General features: G+C 36.4%; 1 protein-coding gene across 1 annotated transcript in view; it reads right to left on the bottom strand.

The window, feature by feature from the left end:
- The window catches only part of SMYD2 (SET and MYND domain containing 2), a 275,842-nt gene extending 251,507 nt beyond the window's left edge, over positions 1-24,335 (bottom strand). The window contains exons 1-2 of the mRNA XM_053712488.1: positions 24,059-24,335; positions 11,007-11,070 (exon numbers count right to left, since the gene is read on the bottom strand). Of these exons, the coding sequence (XP_053568463.1) occupies positions 11,007-11,070; positions 24,059-24,225 (231 nt within the window). The 5' untranslated portion in view covers positions 24,226-24,335. The remainder of the gene's footprint in view (positions 1-11,006; positions 11,071-24,058) is intronic.
- Between the last annotated feature and the right edge of the window lie 3,468 nt (positions 24,336-27,803).

The raw sequence follows: 27,803 nt of genomic DNA, 5'->3' as shown, positions 1-27,803 counted from the left end.
TGTTCCCCGGATACAGTAGCATATTCTAAAAGTGAGATTACGTGAGATTATAGCTGCTTTCTATGGAATGACAAGGGTCAATGACTCGATGGAATGCCCATAGACTCTTATTTGATTACATGTAGTGCTATATAAACAGAAATATGAAACATATCATGTAGATATTTACCAGTTATGTTCCCCAGGTACATTAGCATATTCTGAAAGTGAGATTACATCAGATTATATCTAATTTCTATGGAATGACAAGGGTGAATGAGAAATTGGAATGCCCATAGACTTTAATGGGATTTAAAATTAAAAGTGTTGAATCAACAAAACTAGGAGAACTATTAACTAGATATTTACAAGATATGTTCCACAGGTACAGTATCATGATCGGAAAGTGATAATACATCAGATTATAGCGGGTTTCTATGGAATGACAAGGGTGAATGACAAAGTAGAATGCCTATTGACTACAATGTGATTACATTTAAAAGTGCTATAGCAAAAAAAATATCTGACATATCAAATAGAAATTGACAAGATATGTTCCACATATACAGTTTCATAATCTGAAAGTGAGATCACGTCAGATTATAGCTGCTTTCTATGGACTGACAAGGGTGCATGACATAATGTAATGCCCATAGACTATAATGGAATAAAATTTTCAAGTGCTATACAAAATAAAATATGAGACATATCAAATATAAATTATTTATAATTTCACTTAATCTCAATTTCAGAATATGATACTGTACCTGGGGAACATATCTGTTAAATATATACTTGATATCTCTCATATTTGTGTTTCAAAGCACTAAATGAAAGCCATTTATAGTCTATGGAAAATCCATTTTGTCATTCACCCTATGTCATTCATTAGAAAGCAGCTATAATCTCACGTAATCTCATTTATAGAATCTGAAAATGTACCTGTAGAACATATCTGGTTAAATAGCTACTTCATATGTGTCATATTTTGGTTGCTATGGCACTAAATGTAATCCCATTATAGTCTATGAGTATTCCATTTTGTCATTCACCCTTGTCATTCCATAAAAAGCAGCTATAATCTGAAGTAATCTCACTTTCAGAATATGCTACTGTACCTGGGGAACATATCTGGTAAATATCTATTTGATATGTCTGATATTTCTTTTTCAATATCACTTTTAATGTAATACCATTCTAGTCTATATTCATTGCACATTGTCATTCATCCTTGTCATTCGATATAAAACAAGTATAATCTGATTAAATATAACTTTCAGATTTTGATTATGTACCTGGGGAACATATCTAGTAAATATATAGTTAATAGGTCTCCTAGTTTTGTTGCTTCAACACTTTTAATTTTACATCCCATTTAAGTCTGTGGGCATTCCATTTTCTCATTCACCCTTGTCATTACATAGAAAGCTGATATAATCTGATGTAATCTCACTTTCAGAATATGCTACTGTACCTGGGGAACATATCTGGTAAATATCTACATGATACTTTTCATATTTCTGTTTATATAGCACTATATGTAATCAAATAATAGTGTATGTGCATTACATTGAGTCATTGACCATTGTCATTCCATAGAAAGCAGCTGTAATCTCAAGTAATCTCATTTATAGAATATGCTACTTTACCTGAGGAACATATGTGTTAAATAGCTACTTCATATGTCTCATATTTTTATTGCTAGGGCACTAAATGTAATCCCATTATAGTCTATGCGCATACCATAATGTTATTCACCCTTTTGATTCCATAGAAAGCAGCTATAATCAAAAGTAATCTCACTTTAGGAATATGCTACTGTACCTTGGAAACACATCTAGTAAATATTTAGTTAATATCTCTCCTAGTTTTGTTGCTTCAACACTTTTAATTTTACATCCCATTAAAGTCTAGGGGCATTCCATTTTGTCATTCACCCTTGTCATTCCTTTTTATAACATCCCCTTAATTAATGTTGTTTGAACAATAGTCAAAACTGATTAGAACTAAAATGATCAAGATGCTTATTAATGGTGTTGAGACTATTGATGAATGTATATGCTACTGAATAATAAAATTTGAAATAGGTAAGGCATAAACCAAATTAAAAAAATATAATGCTAAGTAATTATAAGTATTAATGTAATAATTAGTACTGGCATAATAACCCATAACATATTATACAAAATCAATCTTTAGGGATAATCATCCCAATTCATTATGATCTTTTAAAATCCTCTCTCAACTTAGATAACTATCATTTTGGTGCAGTCTAACTATTATTTTTTACAATACAATAATGTTCTAAATACATTAACATTATTATTCGTTTACAAATAAACATTATTATTGCGGCAAAATAATTTGTTGATGTGGATAGTGTTATTACCTAACACAACGTAATAGAGTACTGTAAGCAATATCAGCGTAACGGAAACAACTTCAATTATTTTGGTTCCGCTTTTCGAGTTCCTAGTAGATTGCGCATGCGCTAACGGCCGTGAACGCGCTTGCATTTCAGTCCGGGGAATGGGGTCTCATTGGCTGCTAGTTTGAGAAAGAAGGCGAAGACGTCACGGTGGGGGGAGTTAGGAAGACATATTAGGACAACAATTTGGAAGATGCGAAAGACGATTCAACAGTGAAGGTGGTAAGTAAGAGAAAGGGGGCACCTTGCAGCTTTATCCTTTTATTTAGTTTTCAAACATAGATTAATGTTGTAGGCAGTGTTGAATGTCCCTTTAAGTTGTAAAGGGGCATTGTGTTGTATTTTCCTATGTATAAGAACATCTGTTTTACAAAAAATTTAATACATGTATCAAAACTCCCTTTTTAGATACAATTTTTTATATATATATTTTCCCCCTTTTAAGTAAGCAAAAAAAAAAAATGTCAGCACTTAAAAAAAAAAAAAAAAAAAAAAATTTGTAAGTGGCGCTTTATGGAGTACATTACATATATATGGGGTTGTGATAGTACTTAAACTGGATTAGGAGGACAGAATGAACTAGTCATTTTTAGATCTTATTTCCAAAATGCACTACAGACTGAAAGACTTCCAAGCTTATAATCTAAAGAATAAAAATGAAGAGTCAGAAACGATCAGTGTGAATAATGATGGAAAATTAATTAAAAGGACATCAGGAATATAGAGCTGAAGGTTGTAATCAGGTGCACAATCTTGTTAGAGTGCGGAGTGAGAGAGTTGTATGTGTCAATTATGTCCTTGTAGTCACATTAGTTGTGAGAACAGCTGATGACAATTACAAGGGAATTCTATTAACAACAACTGGGGGTAGTGTGGGAAAAGGGTTTAACCCCTTTGCTGCTAAGCCTTTTTCACACACCCTGGCCAACCCGATTTTGAGCTTTTTTTTGCTGCTTCTATTTAAAAAGTATATTTCAGTGAATAACACACAAATTGTATTTTTTTTTCAGTAGGCCCAGTAGATTCAGAATATATCATTATTATATTTTATGACGAAATGTCAGAAGGTTGCAATGAAGCATGTTAAAAATTAGACGTGGAAGGAGAAAAACACAGAGGTGCCAAATGGCCTAGTACCATCAACACAATATGGATACAAATGAGACAAAGGGCTACTCACAAGCGAATAGTACTAAAAGGCAGACTGGAACCTCACAGTTGTCCGGCTAACTGTGTAGGAGCAACCAAATGTCTAAAGTGGTCTCCCAACCATGGATATCGATATATTCCTAGATGGAAAGAGACAGAACCAACATAGCCCAGCACAGTTTAGCTCAAAAAATAAGTGTAATGTAAGAAAACACACTTACATTTTCCAATGCACCTCCAGGTGCAATACAAGCATGCTGGAGCCTCTCAGCCTCCCAGCTGACTGATCCCATGCGATATGCAGGTCACACCGCACTTAAGAACATAGGATAAAAAGTGCACTCCAAACAGCAGAAAGTATAGTATAAAAACAAACTTTGATAAAAGTGGCGCGTTTCTCAGCCACCACAGGGCTGTTTCCTCAGGCTATTGTACAAAAAACTAAAAGAAAATACACTTGCTATTTAAAACACATTGTGAGCTGTGATTGGAGATATGGTAATTGGTACCATGTGTGTTGAATTTTCATTAGCTTTGTTAACATGGGGACCACAGTATATACATACACACACACACACAAAAACTATTCATGCTTAACCCTTTTGTGCCGGGATTAACTTGTCTACATCGGAACAACTGTTCCGATGTAAACAAATTGAAATCTCGCGATCGTGCACGTGTTCGCAAGATTTCAATGATGGGATCACGTCAGGGGGGCATCCCTATGATGCTAGGCCCGCCCTCCAGACCGCGATCCCATCAGGGAAGCACCAGTGGCTTTAGGAAAGCCAAGCGGTTAGGACGTTGTATTTCGTCCTTTGGCGCTAAAGCCCAGCAAAATTCGGATGAAATAAAAACGTACTAACGGCGTTAAAGGGTTAATACAATGCAATGTGATCAACATACACATATATGGATACAATATGTTTCACATAGTGCAGATCTACAGAATATTAAATACACAACCCCCCATATGACCCCAGTAATATACTTTGGCCCTAAAACATCCAGGTCCTAAGATAAAAAATGAGCTTCCATTAAAATAGTATGACACATAAAAACCTCTTCAGCATGAATAATTGAAGTGGATATGCGAATCATTAGCAAAAAATTTGTTTTACCTGTCTGTATTGGTCAAGGGGCGCTATAGTGAACAGTGAAATCTACCAGAAAAAAGTTATAATCTTGTTGTAATCTTTCCGATTCACATAGCCGCCATGGCCTTCGGACTCGAGTGTCATGGGACCGCACAAATATCCGTGTCATCAGAAATTACTAATCCTGGCACAGAAAATGCTTGCGTCAGATGACCAACAAGCAGCCGTATGGATACGGAAAAACACACCTCAAAGCGGACTCCTCCTCTCACTGGAGTTTGAGCAGATATAGAAACTAGAGGCAATAGATCGATTCAATGAAATCTACGATAATAAACATAATAATATTGGCCACATAAATTGCAACAAGAATGTCTTTAAGATGTGATCGTGTATTACTTAATATAGTGTACAGAAATAGTTCCGATCATGATAATCAAAGTGTGAAATAACTGTGACATGAAAGATGTCAGTCTGATGTTATTGATCCGATATGTGAAATATGCAAAAAGTGAATAGGTGGGGTATTGAGAGAGACCCAGTGTGTACCCCATAAGTAAATATATAATGTAATGTTACCGAAAAGATAATGGCGACGATAGAGTGAGAATCGGTGAATGTACTGAAATAGTATGTTGCAACGATAAAGGTGTATATTGAGTGAATAGCAATGAATATATTAGACGTGGTTTATTACAGTAGTATAGATCTATAGAAAAATGTGAGTGAAATATGTCTATTTGCATATGGATCAGGATAATAGTAATATAAGTGGTAAAAATAGGATAATAAAAGATGTTATATGTTGTTAGATAGATAATGTATAATAATTAATCTGATTAGTTGATGCAACCTACAAAAGTGTATAAAACAATAATAAAATCTAAAATATGTGTTACCAATGTGTGAAAAGATAAGCGGTACAACCTACCCTAAATGGGAAATGGACCAATAGAAAGATGAAAACAATGCGATATATTAATGTGATAAATATCAATGATAAAATGTTACAATCTCTTTGATCGATATGCAAATAGACATATTTCACTCACATTTTTCTATAGATCTATACTACTGTAAAAAAACACGTCTAATATATTCATTGCTATTCACTCTAATATACACCTTTATCATTGCAACATACTATTTCAATACATTCACCGATTCTCACTCTATCGTCACCATTATCTTTTCGGTAACATTACATTATATATCTACTTATGGGGTACACACTGGGTCTCTCTCAATAGCCCACCTATTCACTTTTTGCATATTTCGCATATCAGATCAATAACATCAGACTGACATCTTTCATGTCAGTTATTTCACACTTTGATTATCATGATCGGAACTATTTCCGTACACTATATTAAGTAATACACGATCACATCTTAAAGACATTCTTGTTCCAATTTATGTGGCCAATATTATTATGTTTATTATCGTAGATTTCATTGAATCGATCTATTGCCTCTAGTTTCTATATCTGCCTATAATGACAGGCATTACGCTCACACTCCAGTGAGAGGAGGAGTCCGCTTTGAGGTGTGTTTTTCCGTACCCATACGGCTGCTTGTGGGTCATCTGACGCAAGCATTTTCTGCGCCAGGATTGGTCAGTTCTGATGACACGCACATTTGGGCGGTCCCATGACACTCGAGTCCGAAGGCCATGGTGGCTATGTGAGTCGGAAAGATTATAACAAGATTATAACTTTTTTCTGGTAGATTTCACTGTTCACTATAGCGCCTCTTGACCAAGACATAGGCGGCCGACAGGTAAAACAAAAAAAGTTTGCTAATGATTCGCATATCCACTTCAATCATTCATGCTGAAGAGGTTTTTATGTGTCATTCTATTTTGACGGGAGCTCATTTTTGATCTTAGGACCTGGATATTTCTGGGCCAAAGTTTATTGCTGGGGTCATATGGGGGGTTGTATATTGATTATTCTGTGCATCTGTACTATGTGTAACATACTGTATCCATATATGTGTATGTTGATCACATTGCATTAAAGGATACTGAACCCAAATTTTTTCTTTCATGATTCAGACAGAGCATGCAATTTTAAGCAACTTTCTAATTTACTTCTATTATCAAATTTTCTTCGTTCATTTGCTATCTTTATTTGAAAAAGAAGGCATCTCAGCTAAGGAGCCAGCATTTTTTTGGTTCAGACCAAGGACAGCACTTCTTTATTGGTGCTGTCCAATCAGCAAGGACAACCCAGGTTGTTCATCAAAAATGGGCCGGAATCTAAGCTTACATTCTTGCTTTTCAAATAAACATACTAAGAGAATGAAGAAAATTTGATAATAGAAGTAAATTAGAAAGTTGTTTAAAATTGCATGCTCTATCTGAATTACGAAAGAAAAATTTTGGGTTCAGTGTCCCTTTAAGCATGACAAGTTTGTGTGTATATATTGTGGTCCCCATGGTAACAAAGCTAATGAAAATTCAACACAAATGGTACCAATTACCATATCTCCAATCACAGCTCACAATGTGTTTTAAATAGCAAGTGTATTTTTTAGTTTTTTGTACAATAGCCTGAGGAAACAGCCCTGTGGTAGCTGAGAAACGCGCCACTTTTATTAAAGTTTGTTTTTATACTATACACTTGCTGCTGTTTGGATTGCACTTTTTATCCTATGTTCTGAATTGCGGTGTGACCTGCATATCGCATGGGATCAGTCAGCTGGGAGGCTAAGAAGCTCCAGCCTGCTTGTATTGCACCTGGAGGTGCATTGGGAAATGTAAGTGTGTTTTCTTACATTACACTTATTTTTTGAGCCGAACTGTGCTGGGCTATGTTGGTTCTGTCTCTTTCCATCTAGGAATATATCGATATCCATTCTTGGGAGACCACTTCAGACATTTGGTTACTCCTATACAGTTAGCCGGACAACTGTGAGGTTCCAGTCTGCCATTTAGCACCTCCGGTGCTATTCATCCGAGTAGCCTTTTGTCTCATTTGTATCCAGATTGTGTTGATGGTATTAGGCCATTTGGCGCCTCTGTTTTTCACCTTCCAGATCGCTCTAATTCTCAGGATCCTGACCTTCCTATGACAGAGAGCTGTCTCTACTCCCCTTGGAGTGTATATGGACTTTTTATATGATTATTATCATTTGCTTATCATTGGTGATACTTTGTTTATTTTATGTTATTGTATTTTTTTTTTGGTATCTTTATGAAGAGCGCCCCCTAGAGGAAACTTGTGTAGGCACATTTTTTCTTTTTTTTAAAAAAAATTAGACGTGTGCATTCACATCTTTTGTTAGCTGCCGAATGCAGAAGAAGAAGGCAGCTGCTCGCGGCCTTCAGCTCTCTTCAGAGCCAGATTTATTCTTGTTTAAGTTTGATTCCATACATATCTGGGTTTTCACATATCTTAGTGTGTTGCACTTTCACAAAAATAAATCCAGCTCCAAAACAGCCAAAAGCTGCGAGTAGCCTGCTTCATCCACATTTAGCAGCTAATGAAGCTGACAATTGCACACGTTAATTAAAAATGTATATTTTGGTAAATAACATTGAGCACTGTTGCTACTGTGATCACCTAATCACCTACTAAACTAGAGGTGACCTTTGTGCCAGTTCAGGCATAATCTGTATATTTATTTAAAAAAGAGGGACTTATACTTATCTACTATAAATAAAGTTAATTTTGAGTCTCTTGAGTCATCAAAAAAAAACAAAAAAAAAAACCTTGCCCAATAAAACCCTATGTGTTATGCTTTTATTTAATTTACTTTTAATATCTTTTGGTGAGGCTAGTGGCCATGTGTAGGTGCAGGCAATTCTCTTTCAAATGATGGGTCTTGGAAGTCTGTGGCTAGTAATAAAGCAGAGATTGAAGAATTTTAACAGCCTATCCAGCTCTCTCTACTGCCTGTCACTTCATTGCTCCTCCCCTTCCGACACATCCCTCCACATGTTTGTAGCGATGTCCTCCACTTTACATTGGTAAATAACTGTCTGTACTGCCAGGGATTACCGAAGACAGACATTCCCAATTATGATGAACAAAGTTTATCATTCATACAAAGACAGCGATCCGCCTTACGACATTGAAACTATTAATCTAGAAGGATCTCTTGAACGCATATTAGTTTTTCATGATGCAATAACTTAAATGCTTATGATACTCAAATGCTAAGTTGCTTGAAAGGCTCCCTGGAGAGCTGAAACGCGTAGAACCTGTTACCCGACACGATTGAAAGGAGAACAACCAGCTGACTGTTTGCTGTTATATGCTCTGGCTCCCAGAACCGCAAAGCTACTTGTGACTGGAATCCTCTTCACAAGGATTAAAAACGGTAGGAGTACACTGAAAGAGCATAGGAGATCATCATAAGTGTGCACACTTCAAAAGAGAAATCCTGTTTACATCTATTTGTTTCAAGTACATTTAACAAACACAAGCGGCAGAAATAGAGACTCCACCCCTACAGCTGATTTACTGGGTTAGTGTGAGACACCGCTTAAAGCTCACCCTGTGTTAGACACATTGGAACTTTTGCTGAAAATTTATTTCTAAGAAGATTCACATTTTTAACGTAACCAAGTTTCTTGAACCATTGTGGTTGATACCTGAATTGCAAGAACTGACATAAATTTATAGACTTTGCGTAACCCTGCAGTGATCGCGTATATTGTTGGATTAACCACCACCGATTTGTTATATATAATTGAACACAATATATTTGTGTATTATAGTGATCATAAAAAGTCTGCTTTAATATTTCATTTTTTAGAGTTTTAATAGATTATAAGTGTATTGACTTCAAAGTGAATGTGAGTTTCAAGTATTTTAATATAACAACGGTGTTATTATATTAGGGGGGTATTCCACTGATTAATTTGTTGTGGGTAATGTTTTAGAATTATCTAAATAAATGTATATATTTTTAATATAGCAATTTGCCTGTGCTTTTTTTTTTTTACACATTTTATATATATTTTTCCATTTATGATTAGTTTTAATTATTACATGTCTATATTTGTTATCCCCAAATAGTTTTACATACTGTTAAATCATTTAAGCACTATCTAGTGATTCGAATTTACTGTTAGACAGCCGTAGGCGCCACTCCATTCGTGGTTTGTTCATCTTTGTATTTTAGTTAACTGCACAAGTTGTGAGAAGTACAGTTAGTGAGGCAGGCAAGTCTAACATTAGCTTAAATCTCAGTCACCACAAATCGTATTTGTTTGCTTGAAAGTTATGCAGCCTATGTGTATAAAGCAGATTAGAAAATATCACATGAAACGGAAGATATTTTACCTCATAATATCTTCAGCTCACCAGCTTAAGTGTTCTGTGATCAGTTACTCTTTATAATGTCAGTGCAAGAGTTAATACTTTACTGAGATCTCATGAGACTTCGAAAAATCATGCTATTTCATAGTAATCTTCCTTAAACTGAGTGAACTAAAATAAATGTGCCGGCAAATGCCAGATACACACTCCCGTGCAATCCCGGGACATGCATCTTCATTGAATTTAAAGTCCCTTTACAATGGATATAGAGATGCTCATGTGATATTTTTATTCAGCTTTTAAAAGATATACTACATTACTGTTTAAGTGATTTAGCATTTGGGTATCACGCCCTTTTAAAAAGGGAAGGCAAAATCAAAATTAGACTTTTATGATTCGATGTTATATAAATAAAAAAAAAAATTCAAATTAATTTATTTTATCAAATGTACCTATTTTTCTTGGTAGCCTTCATTGTCACATAGCTCTTTTTCCGTGAGAGAATACTCACATAGCCTTAGAAGCGTGCACAGTTCTTTTCCATGAGAGAATACTGAGGTGGGCTCAGGAGTTTGCAAGTCTTAAGCACTATATAGACGTATAACATTGTAACAAGCGTTGATGCAAACACAGCTGCCATATAGTGCTCAATATTTATGGTAAAGGTTCTAGAGTGCGTTAAATCTTAAAGATATATCAAACCCAAACATTCTCTTTTGTGATTCAGACAGAGCATACAATTTTAAATAAAGTTTCCAATTTACTTTGGTTATAATTTTTTTTGTCCCCATGATATTCTTTGTTGAAGAGATACCTAGGTAGACACCTGGAGCACTATATGGCAGGAAATAGTGCAGCGATCTAGTGCTCTTGCAAATGGATACCATTCTTGCAAAACTGCTGCTATATAGTGCTCCAGCTTTCATTCCTGGTTTTCAACAAAAGAAACCAAAATGCAGAAAATTTGATAATAGAAGTAAATTAGGAAAGTTGTTTAAAATTGCCTGCTCTATCTGTATCATGAAACAAATTCTGTCTCTTGTGTCCCGTTAAGACAACCGGTATACAAATACAGCAAACCTACCTGACAATCCACGTTGCAATAGAAGGCCTGTTTGCATTTGCCACATTTTGACAAACCTTCTTTCCTGAGGAAAGCAAAACAAATGAAACATTCAGTGTATAAAATATTGTAAATCAGAGACTCATTACCGAAAATTCATTAGGCCACTATCAAGACATGCACAGAAACATTAACATATGGCAAGTACTATTTTCAGGATAGCCAATAATAACTAAATTCACCATAGCCACTTATATTGAGATATTCATATAAAAGATAAAATGACCTATTCATATTATAGCTGAACACTTATCCACTAAACGCACTGCATCATTTTAAGTCATGTAAATGAAGGGCCCAAGGTCACCACCTAAATATAAATGCATTTGCATAATCAACAAATGCATGATAAAAAGACAATGCAATAACAGTATAACACTTAAAGTGGGACAGTCAACACTAAAATTATTATTGTTTAAAAAGATAGACAACGCCTTTACTACCCATTCCCCAGCATTGCACAACCAACAGTTATATTAATATACTTTATAACATTTAAACCTCTAAATTTCTGCCTGTTTCTAAGCCACTACAGACAGCCTCTTATCACATGCTTTTTTATTTGCTTTTCACAACAGGAGACTACTAGTTCATGTGGGCCATATAGAGAACATTGTTTTCACGCCCGTGGAGTTATTTAAGAGTTAGCACAACACAGCATTAATTGGCTAAAATGCAAGTCAATAGATAATAAACAAAAAGTCATGTGATCAGGGGGTTGTCAGAAGATGCTTAGATACAAGTTAATCACAGAGGTAAAATGTGTATTAATAAAACTGTTGGTTATGCAAAACTGGGGAATGGGTAATAAAAGGGATTATTTATAGTTTAAAACAATAACAATTCTGATGTAGACTGTCCCTGAACTTCTAAGTAGCAGATTTTTTATGACAAATGTCAAGGTTATGGCTGTTTCCACTCCCACTGCATCACGTGACAGCCATCAGCCAATCACAAATGCATATATGTATATTCTGTGAATTCTTGCATATGTTCAGTAGGAACTGGTGACTTAAAATGACGTGCTCTATCTGAATCATGAAAGTATAAATTTAGACTTGAGTGTCAGTAATGTTTCTGTGTAGTGTTTGCTCTGCTGTACACTTACTAGTGATATTGCTCAAGTGAAGAAGGTGAAATGTTAAAAGGACATTAAAAACGCGGGGAAAGACAATGCTCTTATGTATCATAACCAGGCAATGGAGCGGTAATAAAAAAAAGTATATTCAAAGTTATCTCCATAACAGCACGAAAGCACCTAAAATGTAATATTTACCTAATTAAGAGACCCTTGAATTTGGCCCCGTACCTTAGCACCCATCCACCCACCAAATGTTTTTGCCTTGACATAGGAGGCAGGTAGAACCAATCAGAAGCCTGCCACCCATACCATTTAAAAAAAGAGAGACAGCCAATCATGCTTCAGCGTCTCTGCTCCTGGGACTAAATGTCAGTTATGAAGGTTAATGCGTTAACAAGTAACCCAGAAGCAGAAGTGTGGGAGAGCGCTCTGCTGTTTATTAAAGGGGAGAGCAGTAAAGCTTTTCAAAGTGACATGAAAGTCAAAATTAAGGTTTTAACAATTCCAATAGAGCAAACAATTTTATAAAACCCAAATGTTTTCTTTCATGATTCAAAATAGAACAATGTTAAACAACTTTTCAATTTAGTTCTATTATCAAAATTTCTTTGTTGTCTTATCCATTGTTGAAAAGCAGGAAGTAAAAGGGATATGAAACCTAAAATGTTTCTTTCATGATTCAGATAGAGCATGTGATTTTAAACAAACTTTCTAATTTACGTCTATTACCAAAATTTACTTTGTTCTCTTGGTATCTTTTAAAGCATGGCATATGCTTAGGAGCTGTCCCATTTCTGGAGCACAATATGGCAGCAGTTTTGCAAGAATGGTATCCATTTGGAAGATGGCAGCACTATTTCCTGCCATGTAGTGATCCAGGTATCTCTTCAACACAGAATACCATGGTAATGAAGCAAATTTGAGAATAGAAGTAAATTGGAATCTTTTTTAAAATGGTACAGGAGTGTGCACGTGTATGCAGCACTACATGACAGCAATTTTTAAACAGTGCAATACATTAGGAAGAGCACTATTTCCTATTATGTAGTGCTCCGGAAATTGAATAGATCTCTCTTCAACAAAGAATAACATGACAATTAAGTAAATTTGATAATAGAAAAAAAAATGGCTTTTTTTTCTTTAAGATACTTTCCAATTCTCTTCCATTATCAAATGTACTTTCTTCTTTTGGTATTCTTTGTTGAAACGCATATGCAAATATCTGCAGCAGCAATGTATTACTGGTAGCTAGCTGGTGATTGGTGGCTACACACATTTGTCTCTCGTAACTGGCTCAAAAGATGTGTTCAGCTAGCTCCCAGTAGTGTACTGCTCCTGACTTTGACTATGTGTTTAATATACATGTGCATTTTTCATTACTCAGGTTTTCATTCTACAAACTAAGGCCAGCAGCATTAGGCTATTTTCAATACCGGATTTTTGGTGTTAAATTTGTTTGTTGCACTTAATAATAAATCCAGTGCCAAAACTAGCCAAATGCCATTACCCGCAGCCACATTTGGCATTTGTTTGCAAAAACTGATGGTAAAGTTCCGTTAATCGCTATCAAGTATTGCATTAATTGATAAAAATCAATATAAGTTTCATTTATCGTTTTTAATAAATGTGGGTTTCAATCAAGTTATAACCTTTATAAAGGCAATTTCTAAACCTCATATACTCAACCCGTTATATTTTTTTTTCTACCTGTCGATCACGTTTTTTACTAAACCAATTGAAATTTAGGCCGTTAGGCGGCCGTCACTCCGCGTCATCTGCCCCTTCAAGCAACTGCGCATGCGCTATTTCATTTCTCACGGCATTGTAAATGGCGCGCATGCCCGTGTAACGCATGCGTGCTAATTACAGGTAGGAATACCTTACTATTTCATCGGCATCTTGTAAAATATACCGACAAGTGCTTCACTTTACTTTACTACTGCCCATTATAAGTATCGCATTATAAGTAATTGCAAAACTTCTATTATTTCCACGCACGCGCAAAAACATTTTTCTCGGGAGCGAGCAGGTAGCTGCGACGTAGGAGCGGGTGGGACCACTCTGTAGTGTAAGTAGATATCGGAGCAGGAAATGTCAGATGGGAGGAGCGAGGAGTGGTAAGGGAAAAAGTTTAACATTGCGATTTATTATTGTTAATAATTTACAAGCTTTGAAAACTTAGCCACTAAGCTAACAAAGTGACAGACAAACTAGTTTATGTACGTAAACTGATAAAATTTACCATCACTTTAATACCAAGATCCATAGTGATTTGAATTAAAGTGGCATAAAATTTAAACTTTAAAAATCACAATAGTTTTAAAGGGATAGTCTGGTTAAAATTAAACTTTCATGATTCAGAGAGAGCATGCAATTTTAAGCAACTTTCTAATTTACTCCTATTATCAATTTTTCTTCGTTTTCTTGGTATCTTTATTGAATGTAAGCTTAGGAGCCGGACCATTTTTGGTTCAGCCCCTGGGTAGCATTTGCTGATTGGTGGCTACATTTAGACACCAATCGGAAACAAACATTCTTGCATTTCAAATAAAAATACCAAGAGAACGAAGAAAATTTTATAATAGGAGTAAATTAGAAAGAAGCTTAAAATTGCATGTTCTATCTGAATCGTGAAAGTTTAAGACTATTCCTTTAATAAGAAGCATTTTTTTTGTTGTTTTTCAAATCTCTGTGCTGACATTACAATGTGGCAGCAATTAAATTCCATCACAATAAAAAATACAATGGCATACTGTACTGTATAAAGCCATGCTTGTTTTTTCTTTTCAATTTTTTTTTTTTTTTTTTGAGACAGCACAACGTGAAACTTTTTTTTAATTAAAATTGAAGAACCATTAGGCTTTAATATAATCAAAGATCAATGATTAATGACTGTTTTACAGAATGCTACACTGAGTTTTCAGGAACACAAATTAACAGGGATATATATATGAGAGATGCCATATAACTGAAAATATACTTCAGGACAACAATGGTTCTCATTGGTTTCTGCTTTGTGTCCCACTTGTCCCCAAACCATAATATACTATTAAATACAGTAATTGACTTTTTTTTAGCCAGTATTTTATACCAATTTTCTATTTGTTAATAAATCTACATAAATTAAAATAAAAATGCTTGCTAGGCTCATGAAAAAAAGAAAAAAAAAAAATACAGGAAAGTGAATCCAGCCACTGTGTTTAAAAGAACAGCTTTATTTCTCCATACCAGGGTCCAAGGAAAAGGCACAATGTTTCAGAGCTGCTATATAGGCCCTTAGTCATGGCTTCCAGGACCTATAGCAGGTCTGAAACATCTTACTTCCTGGACCCTGGTTTGAAGAAATAGAGGTCCCCAATTAAACAGAGGCTAGAATCATATTCTTTTTATTCTGCATTTGGTTCTGGCAAATCCAAGGTTCTGTACCTTAACAAGTTGTGTGTGAAGTTTTCCACCACTGATTTTGCATAATCAACAAATGTATAATAAAAAGACAATGCAATACAACTTACTCTCAATTCAAAATGAGCAGTTTGAAATTTCCTACATTTACCTGCTCCATGTATCATGTGACAGCCATTAACAAATCACAAACTCATATATGTATACACTGAACTCCTGCACATGCTCAGTAGGAGCTGATGCCTCAGTTAGTGCATATACAAATAATGTGCACAATTTAGCAATAAAAGTAAACTGGATTTTTACTTTATTTTTTTAAATTGTGTGCTTTATCTGAATCATTAAAGAAAAATAATGACTTTAGTGTCCCTTTAATTTTCTTACAGACTTAAAGGGACACTGAACCCAATTTTGTTCTTTCAGGATTCAGATAGAGCATGCAATGTTAAGCAACTTTCTAATTTACTCCTATTATACATTTTTCTTTGTTCTCTTGCTATCTTTATTTGAAAAAGAAGGCATCTAAGCTATTTTTTGGTTCAGTACTCTGGACAGCACTTTTTTTATTGGTGGATGAATTTATCCACCAATCAGCAAGGACAACCCAGGTTGTTCACCAAAAATGGGCCGGCATCTAAACTTACATTCTTGCATTTCAAATAAAGATTCCAAGAGAATGAAGACAAATTGATAATAGGAGTAACTTAGAAAGTTGCTTAAAATTGCATGCTCTATCTGAATCACAAAACAAAAAATTTAGGTTCAGTGTCCCTTTAACTCAAATGGTAAATTTGTCAAGCCCATGTCAGACATGGATGTGAAACTATATTGGCAAGTATGTGGAATTAGATGCAATTACAATTCTAACTACACTTATTATTAACCCCTTAAGGACCACAGCACTTTTCCATTTTCTGTCCGTTTGGAACCAAGGCTATTTTTACATTTCTGCAGTGTTTGTGTTTAGCTGTAATTTTCCTCTTACTCATTTACTGTACCCACACATATTATATACCGTTTTTCTCGCCATTAAATGGACTTTCTAAAGATACCATTATTTTCATTATATCTTATAATTTACTATAAAAAAAAAATATAAAATATGAGGAAAAAATGGAAAAAAACACACTTTTTCTAACTTTGAACCCCAAAATCTGTTACACATCTACAACCACCAAAAAAACACCCATGCTAAATAGTTTCTAAATTTTGTCCTGAGTTTAGAAATACCCAATGTTTACATGTTCTTTGTTTTTTTTGCAAGTTATAGGGAAATAAATACAAGTAGCACTTTGCTATTTCCAAACCACTTTTTTTCAAAATTAGCGCTAGTTACATTGGGACACTGATATCTTTCAGGAATACCTGAATATCCCTTGACATGTATATATTTTTTTTTAGAAGACATCCCAAAGTATTGATCTAGGCCCATTTTAGTATATTTCATGCAACCATTTCACTACCAAATTCGATCAAATAAAAAAAATTGTTCACTTTTTCACAAACTTTAGGTTTCTCACTGAAATTATTTACAAGCAACTTGTGCAATTATGGCATAAATGGTTGTAAATGCTTCTCTGGGATCCCCTTTGTTCAGAAATAGCAGACATATATGGCTTTGGCATTGCTTTTTGGTATTTAGAAGGCCGCTAAATGCCACTGCGCACCACACGTGTATTATGCCCAGCATTGAAGGGGTTAATTAGGGAGCTTGTAGGGTTAATTTTAGCTTTAGTATAATGTAGTAGACAACCCAAAGTATTGATCTAGGTCCATTTTGGTATATTTCATGCCATCATTTCACCGCCAAATGCGAACAAATAAAAAAAAAAGCGTTACATTTTTCACAATTTTAGGTTTCTCACTGAAATTATTTACAAACAGCTTGTGCAATTATGGCATAAATTGTTGTAAAAGCTTCTCTGGGATCCCCTTTGTTCAGAAATAGCAGACATGTATGGCTTTGGCTTTGCTTTTTGGTAATTAGAAGGCAGCTAAATGCCGTTGCGCACCACACGTGTATAATGCCCAGCATTGAAGGGGTTAATTAGGGAGCTTGTAGGGTTAATTTTAGCTTTAGTGTAGGTATCAACCTCCCACATGACACATCACACCCCCTGATCCCTCCCAAACAGCTCTCTTCCCTCCCCCACACCACAATTGTCCCCGCCATCTTAAGTACTGGCAGTAAGTCTGCCAGTACTAAAATAAGAGTTTTTTGGGGATTTAAAAAACAACAAAAAAAAACAATAATAATTCTGCTCTGTAGGATCCCCCCTTAGCCCCCAACCTCCCTGATCCCCCCCAAACAGCTCTCTAACCCCCCTCTCTGCCTTATGCGCCATATTGGGTACTGGCAGCTGTCTGCCAGTACCCAGTTTGAAATCAAATATGTTTTTTATAAAATTTTATTATTTTATTATTTTAAAAATACTATTTTCTGTAGTGTAGCTGCCCCCCCTCAACCCCCAACCTCCCACCCAACCAGATCGTTCAAATGTGTAATGTTCCCACCCTCTCTCCCACCAAGTACCACAGTTGTTCCATAGTGTAGGTTTCCCACCCCCCCCGCATGCGCACCCGCTCCCGTGCACGCGCGCACACATGCTCACGTGCACTCGATCCCGCCCCCCTTCCCTCCGATGGCCGCCCACCCGCCTCCCTGGATCAGCTCCCACCCACCAACGAACATGGCCATTGATGGCCGATGCAGAGAGGGCCACAGGGTGGCTCTCTCTGCATCGGACGGCTAAAAAATGTTATAGCAGGATGCCTCACATTTTTTTTCTAACACCCCACAGCCGCCAACTTTAGCACCCAAAAACTGCTATTAAAAAAAAAACAAAAAAACTACACACTATTTTGGGGGCAATTTGGGCACATTTAAAAAAAAATAACCAGAGGTCTGACCTCTGGTTAATTTTTTGAGCGCTAATTGACACCGCAAGCTCACAGTAGCACTAACCAGCCACTTGTAATGGCTGGTTATTTATCATGCGCCCCCACAAATGGGTAAAGTTGCTATTTTGTGGGTGCGCAATAAATTAGAGCTAGGCTTTAAAGTGAATGTAAAGTTTAATAAATAAGTGCGTGGTATCTAAAACTAATCTTAAAAACAGGGGCACTTTCATTCATTAAACTTTACAATGAAGCTTCTTTTTAAAAATACCTTTCTTTATGAAAAACAGACCGGCGATCTTCCGCCCCGTGTCTCCTGCTGTAGTTAGAACAGTGATGACAAATCTGGCTTCCACCAATCGTTGCATGCCCCCTTTGGCATTCAGCTCGTGGGGCCACATAATGATTGGAGGAAGCCGGATTCATCATCGCTGAGCTAACTGCAGCAGAAGATGCGGGCGGAGGATCGCCGGTCTGCTTTCCATAAAGAAAGGCAAGTATTTTAAAAAAGAAGCTTCATTGTAAAGTTTAATGAATGAAAGTGCCCCTGCTTTTAAGATTAGTTTTAGATACCAGGCACTTACTTATTAAACTTTAAAGTGAATGTAATGTCCATAAAGCAATAGGCACCGCCATTTTGGAACCTAGGTTTTATATTCTGCTGAAGCCAATTGAGGATAGCTATAAATGAGTCACTAGAGTGTGCAATAAACGACTGTGTGGAATCTAGCAGTGTGAAATATGGAGTCTGCATTTCCATTTTTAACAAACTTTTCGGAATTAAATTACAAGAAAATAAAACAAAACATAAATAATGAATATATACTGTAAACTTTTTTTTTTTACTGCACATAATTAAACACGTTGTATTGCAATCTCAAAAGCATTTAAAGGGGCAGTAAAGTCAAAATGTAACCCTTTAGTAACCACAGCACTTTTCAATTTTTTGACAGTTTGGACCAGGGCTATTTTTAAATCTCTGCGGTGTTTGTGTTTAGCTGTAATTTTCCTCTTACTCATTTACATTACCCACACATATTATATACCGTTTTTCTCGCCATTAAATGGACTTTCTAAAGATACCATTATTTCCATCATATCTTATAATTTACTATAAAAAATGTTTATAAAATATGATGACAAAATGAAAAAAAAAAAAACACACTTTTTCTAACTTTGACCCCCAAAAATCTGTTACACATCTACAGCCACCAAAAAACACCCAAGCATCTAAATGTTTTCCTGAGTTTAGAAATACCAAATGTTTACATGTTCTTTGCTTTTTCCAAACAAAGAAAGTCTGCCAGTACTAAAATAAAAGGTATTTTTTTTTAAATGTATAATTTTTTTTAGCATATTTACATATGCTGATGTGTAGGATTCCCCCCTTAGACCCAAACCTCCCTGATCCCCCACAAACAGCTCTCTAACCCTCCCCCTCTACCTCACTGGGAGCCATCTTGGGTACTGGCAGCTGTCTGCCAGTACCCATTTTGTGCAAAATAATGGCTTTTTATTATTTTTTATTATTTTTTTCTGTAGTGTAGCTTCCCCCCCGCCTCCCACGTAAGCTCCCACTCACCAACGATACCGGCCATCGATGTAAGGTGCAGAGAGGGCCACAGAGTGGCTCTCTCTGCATCGGATGGCCAAGGGGGGTTATTGCAGGATGCCTCGATATCGAGGCATCACTGCAATAACCGGAAAGTGGCTGGAAGCGAGCAGGATTACTTCCAGCTGCTTTCCAGACCAAGGACATACGCCATACGTCCTCGGTCATTAACTGTATTTTAAGGGGTTAAGCAACTTTCTAATTGACCCCTATTAACAATTTTTCTTCGTTCTCTTGGTATCTTTATTTGAAAAGTAGGAATGTAAGCATAGGAGCCAGACCATTTTTGGTTCAGAACCCTGGGTAGCTCTTGCTGATTGGTGGCTACATTTTGTAGGTATATCTACAAAAGTGAAAGCTTACTAGTGAACACAATCCAATATCAATAAATCACAGGCACTCTGAGAATGCGTTGTTCCCAAATAATGATACAAATGACCTAAGGGAGTATTGGTTGTGGGTTGTGTACTACCAAAAAGTCATTACACTTATTTAACATCTTTCAGTATCACTGGTAACACTATAACTGCCCTTGGACCTACAAAAGAAGTTACATATTGTCAGCTTCATTAAATTAGATATGAAACTCAAAACAAATTGCATTTGTGATTCAGACAGAGCCGACCATTTTAAAAAAAGGCTTCCAATTTATTTTTATTTTCAATTTGCTTCATTCCCATGATATTCTGTTTTAAAGAGAGACCTAGATAGGCACCTGGAGAACTACATGCCAGGAAATAATAGTGCTGCCATCTAGTGCTTTTGCAAATGGCGCCCAAGCAATACATCCCTGCTTTTCAACAAAAGATACCAAGAGAATGAAGAAAAAATGATAATAGAAGTAAATGAGAAAGTTGTTTAAAACCACATGCTCTATCTGAATCATGAACGAAAATTTTGGGTTTCATGTTTCTAACTCTGAAAATCCTTCTAAGTGGTTTCCATTAAAGGGACACCGAACCCAAATTTTTTCTTTTGTAATTCAGAAAAAGCATGAAATTTTAAGCAACTTTCTAATTTACTCCTATTTTCAATTTTTCCTTCGTTCTCTTGCTATCATTATTTGAAAAAGAAGGCATCTAAGCTTTTTTTTGGTTTCAGTACTTTGGACAGCACTTTTTTATTGGTGGATGAATTTATCCACCAATCAGCAAGGACAACCCAGGTTGTTCACCAAAAATGGGCCGGCATCTAAACTTACATTCTTGCATTTCAAATAAAGATACCAAGAGAATGAAGAAAATTTGATAATAGGAGTAAATTAGAAAGTTGCTTAAAATTTCATGCTCAATCTGAATCACGAAATACAAATTTTGGTTACAGTGTCCCTTTAAACCTAATATGGTGAATAATGTTCAGTATGCCACTACTACCATCCCTGTTGAGCATCAGGGTCAATGCTTTGGGAACCAAACATTTCATGAAGATGGTATGCCCATGAACATTCCAATTCTAAAGATTGTTTGCTTATCTGCCAGTTGCCCAATAGGAGTTCAAAACGCATTACATGTGGCTGGTCTATTAATAGATGTGCTATATGGGGAAAGATTTTGAGGCAGTGGGATGGCAGGTGATAATAATGAATAGGGTCTCTGTGAATTGAGTTAACAGCTGAAGATCTCATAAAATGTTAAAATGCTTTCCAGTACTCATAATGCAAAATTTTAATTAATTCAAAATATAGAATTTTAACAAAAATATTCAATGTTTGTTATAATTATTCAATTTCCCACATGATGTGCAATGTGTTGACTAATTTGTCATTACATTGTAAAGGGTTAGACGTGCTGTATTAACTCAAGTAAAGCAGTCTATATTTTATTTCTCCAAAATCAATTAAGATAAAGCTAAATCTATCAGTAATTAAGTAGTAGGTAAAACCAAGGTTAAAGAGGTATTTTGGAAAACTGTTTTGAATAAATAGATGAAAATCAGTAGCAAAAAGTGAAAAAAGCCCCTCAAAAGTGGATTTTAATTGAAATTCACAGTTTTATTTTGCATATTTATTATTTTTCTTTAATTTTAGTTGGTGCATTAATTCACAAATATATATATATATATATTATATATATATATATATATATATATATATATATATATATATACACACACACACACACACACACACACACAGGCTACCAGCATCAGTCATCTGTACCTGATCTGCAAACTGGTTATCTCATACGCTTTTTTTTTTTTTTTTGCAAAAATACACCAGGAACCTGAAATGCACTAAAATGCACTTCAATTTGGTAATTCACATACAAATCACAATATTTTTTTTGCAAATTAGTATTGTTTAAAAAGTAAAATGTGCTAAATAATTATTGTGTGTACACGACAGGCTACCAATACGATAGTTTGTTCCAGCAAACACAGAAAATGCTGGTGATGTCTTACAGTATGTCACTAGTAGCTTTTAGCGAATGCGTTGGGCAACAACACAAAGAAAAAAAAAACATGATTAAAGTATTGCCACATATATATTACATATATTTACAAATGCAGTACCATGTATATTGGTGTGTGTTGTAAGCCTGGCATCTGTGGAGAAGGGCACTAATGGGGGGTTGATAAATGAATAGAACGTGTATGTAGGGAAAATCTACTGGGAAAATAATTGAATCTGCAGGAAAAGTTTAATTGGAGCACAAACAGCAGCACCCTTAGATGGTTTGGAGTCATGGTTCCTAAATGTGTGGGAAATTCTGGGGTAATAGTACCAGTGGTTGCGCTGGTAGACCTGGAATGTAATGCTATTGGGTGACTCTGGTTATATAGCATATGTTAGTGTGTAGGGGAGCATGGTATAAGTGGGGGTGTACTGAGTACATGGCTCTTCTGTGAACATAGTAGCAGCATGACTTACTGAAAACTTGGTACCAGGGGGTTATTAGGAACATGGGATTTATAAAAGAGATAGAAGGATGACACGTGTGAATGATTATGGGACATAGTACCAGTGGAGACAGTGAGAAGGAGCATAGCACTATATAACCAAGGCATTTCCTAGACATAAAACCCACATTTTGTGGTTCTGCTGCATTGCACCACTGGTGGTTCACAAGTAACAGCGAAGGTTGCAAGTGGAAGATATAGCACCAGTATGGCAAAGACATTTCCAGAATATAAAACCTACATTTGGGGTTATGTAAACAAGACAGCAGCCGTGGCTATACTAGCAGCATGGCACCAGTGGCGAATGTGCTAGCTGAATGGCACCACTGGCGAATGTGCTAGCTGTGTGGCACCACTGGCGAATGTGCTAGCTGTATGGCACCACTGGCGAATGTGCTAGCTGTATGGCACCACTGGGGAACGTGCTAGCTGTATGGCACCACTGGGGAATGTGCTAGCTGTATGGCACCAGTGGCGAATGTGCTAGCTGTATGGCACCAGTGGCGAATGTGCTAGCCGAGTGGCACCACTGGCGAATGTGCTAGCTGTGTGGCACCACTGGCGAATGTGCTAGCTGTATGGCACCAGTGGCGAATGTGCTAGCCGAGTGGCACCACTGGCGAATGTGCTAGCTGTGTGGCACCACTGGCGAATGTGCTAGCTGTGTGGCACCACTGGTGAATGTGTGTGGCACCACTGGTGAATGTGTGTGGCACCACTGGTGACGTGCTAGCTGTGTGGCACCACTGGTGAACGTGCTAGCTGTGTGGCACCACTGGTGAACGTGCTAGCTGTATGGCACCACTGGTGAACGTGCTAGCTGTATGGCACCACTGGGGAATGTACTAGCTGTATGGCACCGCACCACTGGTAAATGTACTAGATTCACGGCACTACTGTCAGAACAGGACTACTAGATGACTTCAAACATTGCGGCCTTTAGACCCGGGATCTCTGCGTATTCAACCCACGTGTATATTGTGCAGCTCTGCCGTAAATCACGTAATAAGTGGGTAAATCAAAGGTCCAAGTTGCAGACATCAGATCACCTAATGCAGACACATTTCACAGTGCCGTCCGCTGACAGATCTCCCGTAATACCCATATTAGTAGTGAATTTACCTGGTAAAGCAGTAATCGCAGTGATTACCCCTCTCGTTCACGGTCAGCACGCTGGTGTAGGCCGGGCAGGAGAAGAGCAACTCACCGAGCTTAAAGTCCCGGAGAGCCTGCATTCCCCTGCCTTTCCCAGGGCTGACAAACCGTTCGATATCTTCTGCGGGTGCCATGTTGCAGGGGCTACAGTACAGACTAAGCCGATGTGTGAGTGTCACAGTAAGGCCGCTGCGCTAGTGAGCTGCTATTAATGTATCCGCGTCACCCCGAGACATCCAGACACTGAAAGACAGCTGTGCGGCCTGCGGGAGACGTGTGGTCCTACTGCCTGCAGCGTGCGACACCAGACTAAAGCATGTGTGTGGTACATACATGTGTGATAGACACTGTGTACTATACACTATGGTATTAGTACTTTAGATCACAGGTGCAAACAGCTTTCTTAAACAGACATGAAACACAATTTTTTTCCTTTAATGATTCCAATTTATTTCTATTAAAAGTATTTTGTTCTGATTGTTGTAATTCTTCATTGCGTAGAGTACCTACGTAGGTGGTGTGCATGTGTTTGGGAGAATTATCTGGAAGCAATTTTTGAAGAATGCTTTTTGATAGCAGCAGTGATTGTACAATGTATAACATTGTTAAACACATTCTTGCAAAACTGCCGCTATATGGTGCTTTTCACAAAGGTACAAAGAGTACAAAGTAAAGTTTATAATAGAAAAGCCACACTTTCAGTATTCTGTCTGCTTTTCCTTTTGTACCCTTAACAGTACAGTGTGAGGCTTTTTAAATTTTTAAAATAAATTTATTACTATTGTGTGCATGGGGCATCCGCAGACATTTTTCCAAGGGGGGGGGGCAAAAAAATAATAAAATACCCTGAGCATAATAATATCAGTAAAGCCTGTTGTACGCATGGCAACTCATTGGCGTCAAAAGACTGACTAAAGTGAGTGCTTATGCTTAGATATAAGGCAGGGCTTGACAAATATGATTTCAAAATCTCAAGCTCAAAAATACATTTTTGGGGCTGCAATATGATGAGATAATATTTTATTTACAACACATAGGGCTCGCTTTCAGTGAGACGTAAAAAATGGAGCCGTAAGCTACCGAAGTGTCCAACAGCTAAAAATAGTTTACGGCTCCATTTTAGTACCAGGTTTCCATTGAAATATTTTGCGCGTTGCGTGCAGTCGCTCTTTTTCGTGTAGGTGTAAGTTAACGTGTTAACGTTTTCATCCGACTTCGGATTTCTTGAAAATCAATTAGGTGTTATGATAACCCGACCTTACACTATAAAATTTACGTTTAACGTCTGTGCTCCTTACCTGTGATCACCTCTAAAGAGAAACAAAAACAAAGATACACTTATTTATAATACATATTTATTAACTATAAACAAATACTTTTATTTTATTATTAAAATGATATTTTCCACTTTATTAATATATGTAATATGTATTTCTGCCCTAGGTATAGGTCAAGTTTGAATTTTGTAGATACGTGCTTGCATATATTTTTATATTTAAATACATACTGATATTTACATAAGAACATAAGTGCAACTACGCATTCCTATACAAGGGGACAACAATAAATCATACATATTTTAGTTTTTTTCTACATTAAAACATTGTTTTACACCTAGTTGAGCAGGGTGTAATTTATTTCAATGTATTGACAGCCTCCGACATTGTATTAACACTTTGCGCTTTCATTGGAAACCTGGTATAAGTTATTGCTTAAGGGCTTCTAATACTTTTTATGGGACACGTAAATATTTTCAGCAGCCGTATAACGCATCATCAGAAGCAGTCGATAAACGAAGTTGCTTCGGGCACCATATTTATCGGTTTGCAACCTTGTGCAAACCTAATTACGGCTCGATGGAAACAAGCCCATACACACCACATAGAAAGTCTGTCACTCTCTTGCAAGCACACAGCTAGATTAAAAGCAAAGTGGTAAAGTTAGTAACAACCAAATGATGATAGCCCAGTACCATATCCAAGGCTTTTCCTCCATGAATCCCTAACATACAGCCGCACAATACCATCAAGCAAACAAACTGAGCTACAAACAAGGGTGACACAGGCGTTTTGTAGTTTACTTAGACACCTACAAAATAAGGAAATGGGCTGAACTTTCAAAATGGACTGGGTATTCATCAGTACTCACAGACAGCTGTACAGCTCCCATCAACTTAGGCCTCACTTCCATTGAGTCGTTAAAAATGGAGCCGTAAGCTACCAAAGCGGACGACAGCTAAAAGCAATTTACGGCTCCATTTTAGTACCAGGTTTCCATTGAAATATTTTTGCAAATAGCGTGCAGTCGCTCTTTTCGTGTAGCTGTATGTTAACGTGTTAACGCTTCCATCTGACATTGGATTTCTTGAAAATCAATTAGTTGCTAAGGTAACCCGACCTTACGCTATAGAATTTACGTTTTAACGTCCGTGCTCCTTACCTGTGATCACCTCTCAAGAAAAATAAAGATACACTTATCCATATTTTTAATAATCAAATATTATTTTTTAATATAATTATATTTACCACTTCATAAATATAAGTAATATGTATTGCTGCCCTAGGCATAGGTCTAGTTTGCATTCTGTAGATATGTTCTTGCATATATTATTATATTTAAATATATACTGATATTTCTATTAGAATATAAGTTCAACTATTCCTATATATGAGACAACAATAAATATCACTTATAACATTTTATTTCTACATTAAAACACTTGCATTATTTGCAAGTTTTATAATTTCAATAGAAAATATGTCCCAAAAAGCACAATTTTCCTCTTTTACACCTAGTTGAGCTGGGTGTAATATTTCTCAATGTATCGACAGCCTCCGACAGTATATTAACGGTTTGCGCTTTCATTGGAAACCTGGTATAATTTATCGATTAACGGCTTCTATTACTTTCTATGGGACGCAAAGATTTTTCGGCAGCCGGAGTCCAGCTGCCGATATTTGAGGTATAACGCTCCATTGGAAACAGTCGATAAATGATATTGCTTTCGACAGCATATTTAACGGTTTGCAAGTGCACGCAAACTGAATTACGACTCTATGGAAGCGAGGCCTTAGGCGGTTTTAACCCCAGACCAGCCTGGTTGCAAAGCCCATAGAGGAAAATAAAAAAATATTAAACACAACACATAGAATGTCTATTAGTCTCTTGCAAGCACACAGCTAGATGAGTAAGGTTTATTTTTAAACACAAAACAGAAGAGTAAGGTTAATCTAGCTGTTGTAATTGCAAAAGGGGTGCCTTGACTTTTTTTTTACCTTGGATTCAAAATTCCCCTTTTTGCCCCCCCCCCCCGTATGACACCCATAATTGTGTGTGAATATAAGGTTGTCTATGAACCCACATTTTTTTTCTTTCCATGATTCAGCTAGATATAGTTTTCAGCAATTTTCCAATTTACTTCTATTACCAAAATTTGCTTAATTCTTTTGTTATTGTTTGCTAAACGAGCAGCCATTGTGCTACTCGGATCTAGCTGAACACATCTAGTAAGCCAATCACAAGAGACAAATGTGTGCAGGCTACAATCACCAGCTATGTCATATTCTTTTTCAACAAACGGATACTAGAAAACAAAGGACATTTAAAAAATAGAAGTGAATTAAAAGTGTCTTAAAATCACATGCTCTAGTTGAATTATGCAAGTTAATGTTTACTTAACCCTTTAGCCAATAGCCAAACCCCCGCCCACCAT

This window comes from Bombina bombina, chromosome 4 (assembly GCF_027579735.1).
Source record: "Bombina bombina isolate aBomBom1 chromosome 4, aBomBom1.pri, whole genome shotgun sequence".
Classification (NCBI taxonomy): domain Eukaryota; kingdom Metazoa; phylum Chordata; class Amphibia; order Anura; family Bombinatoridae; genus Bombina; species Bombina bombina.
This window is presented reverse-complemented; position numbering and strand designations above follow the sequence as displayed.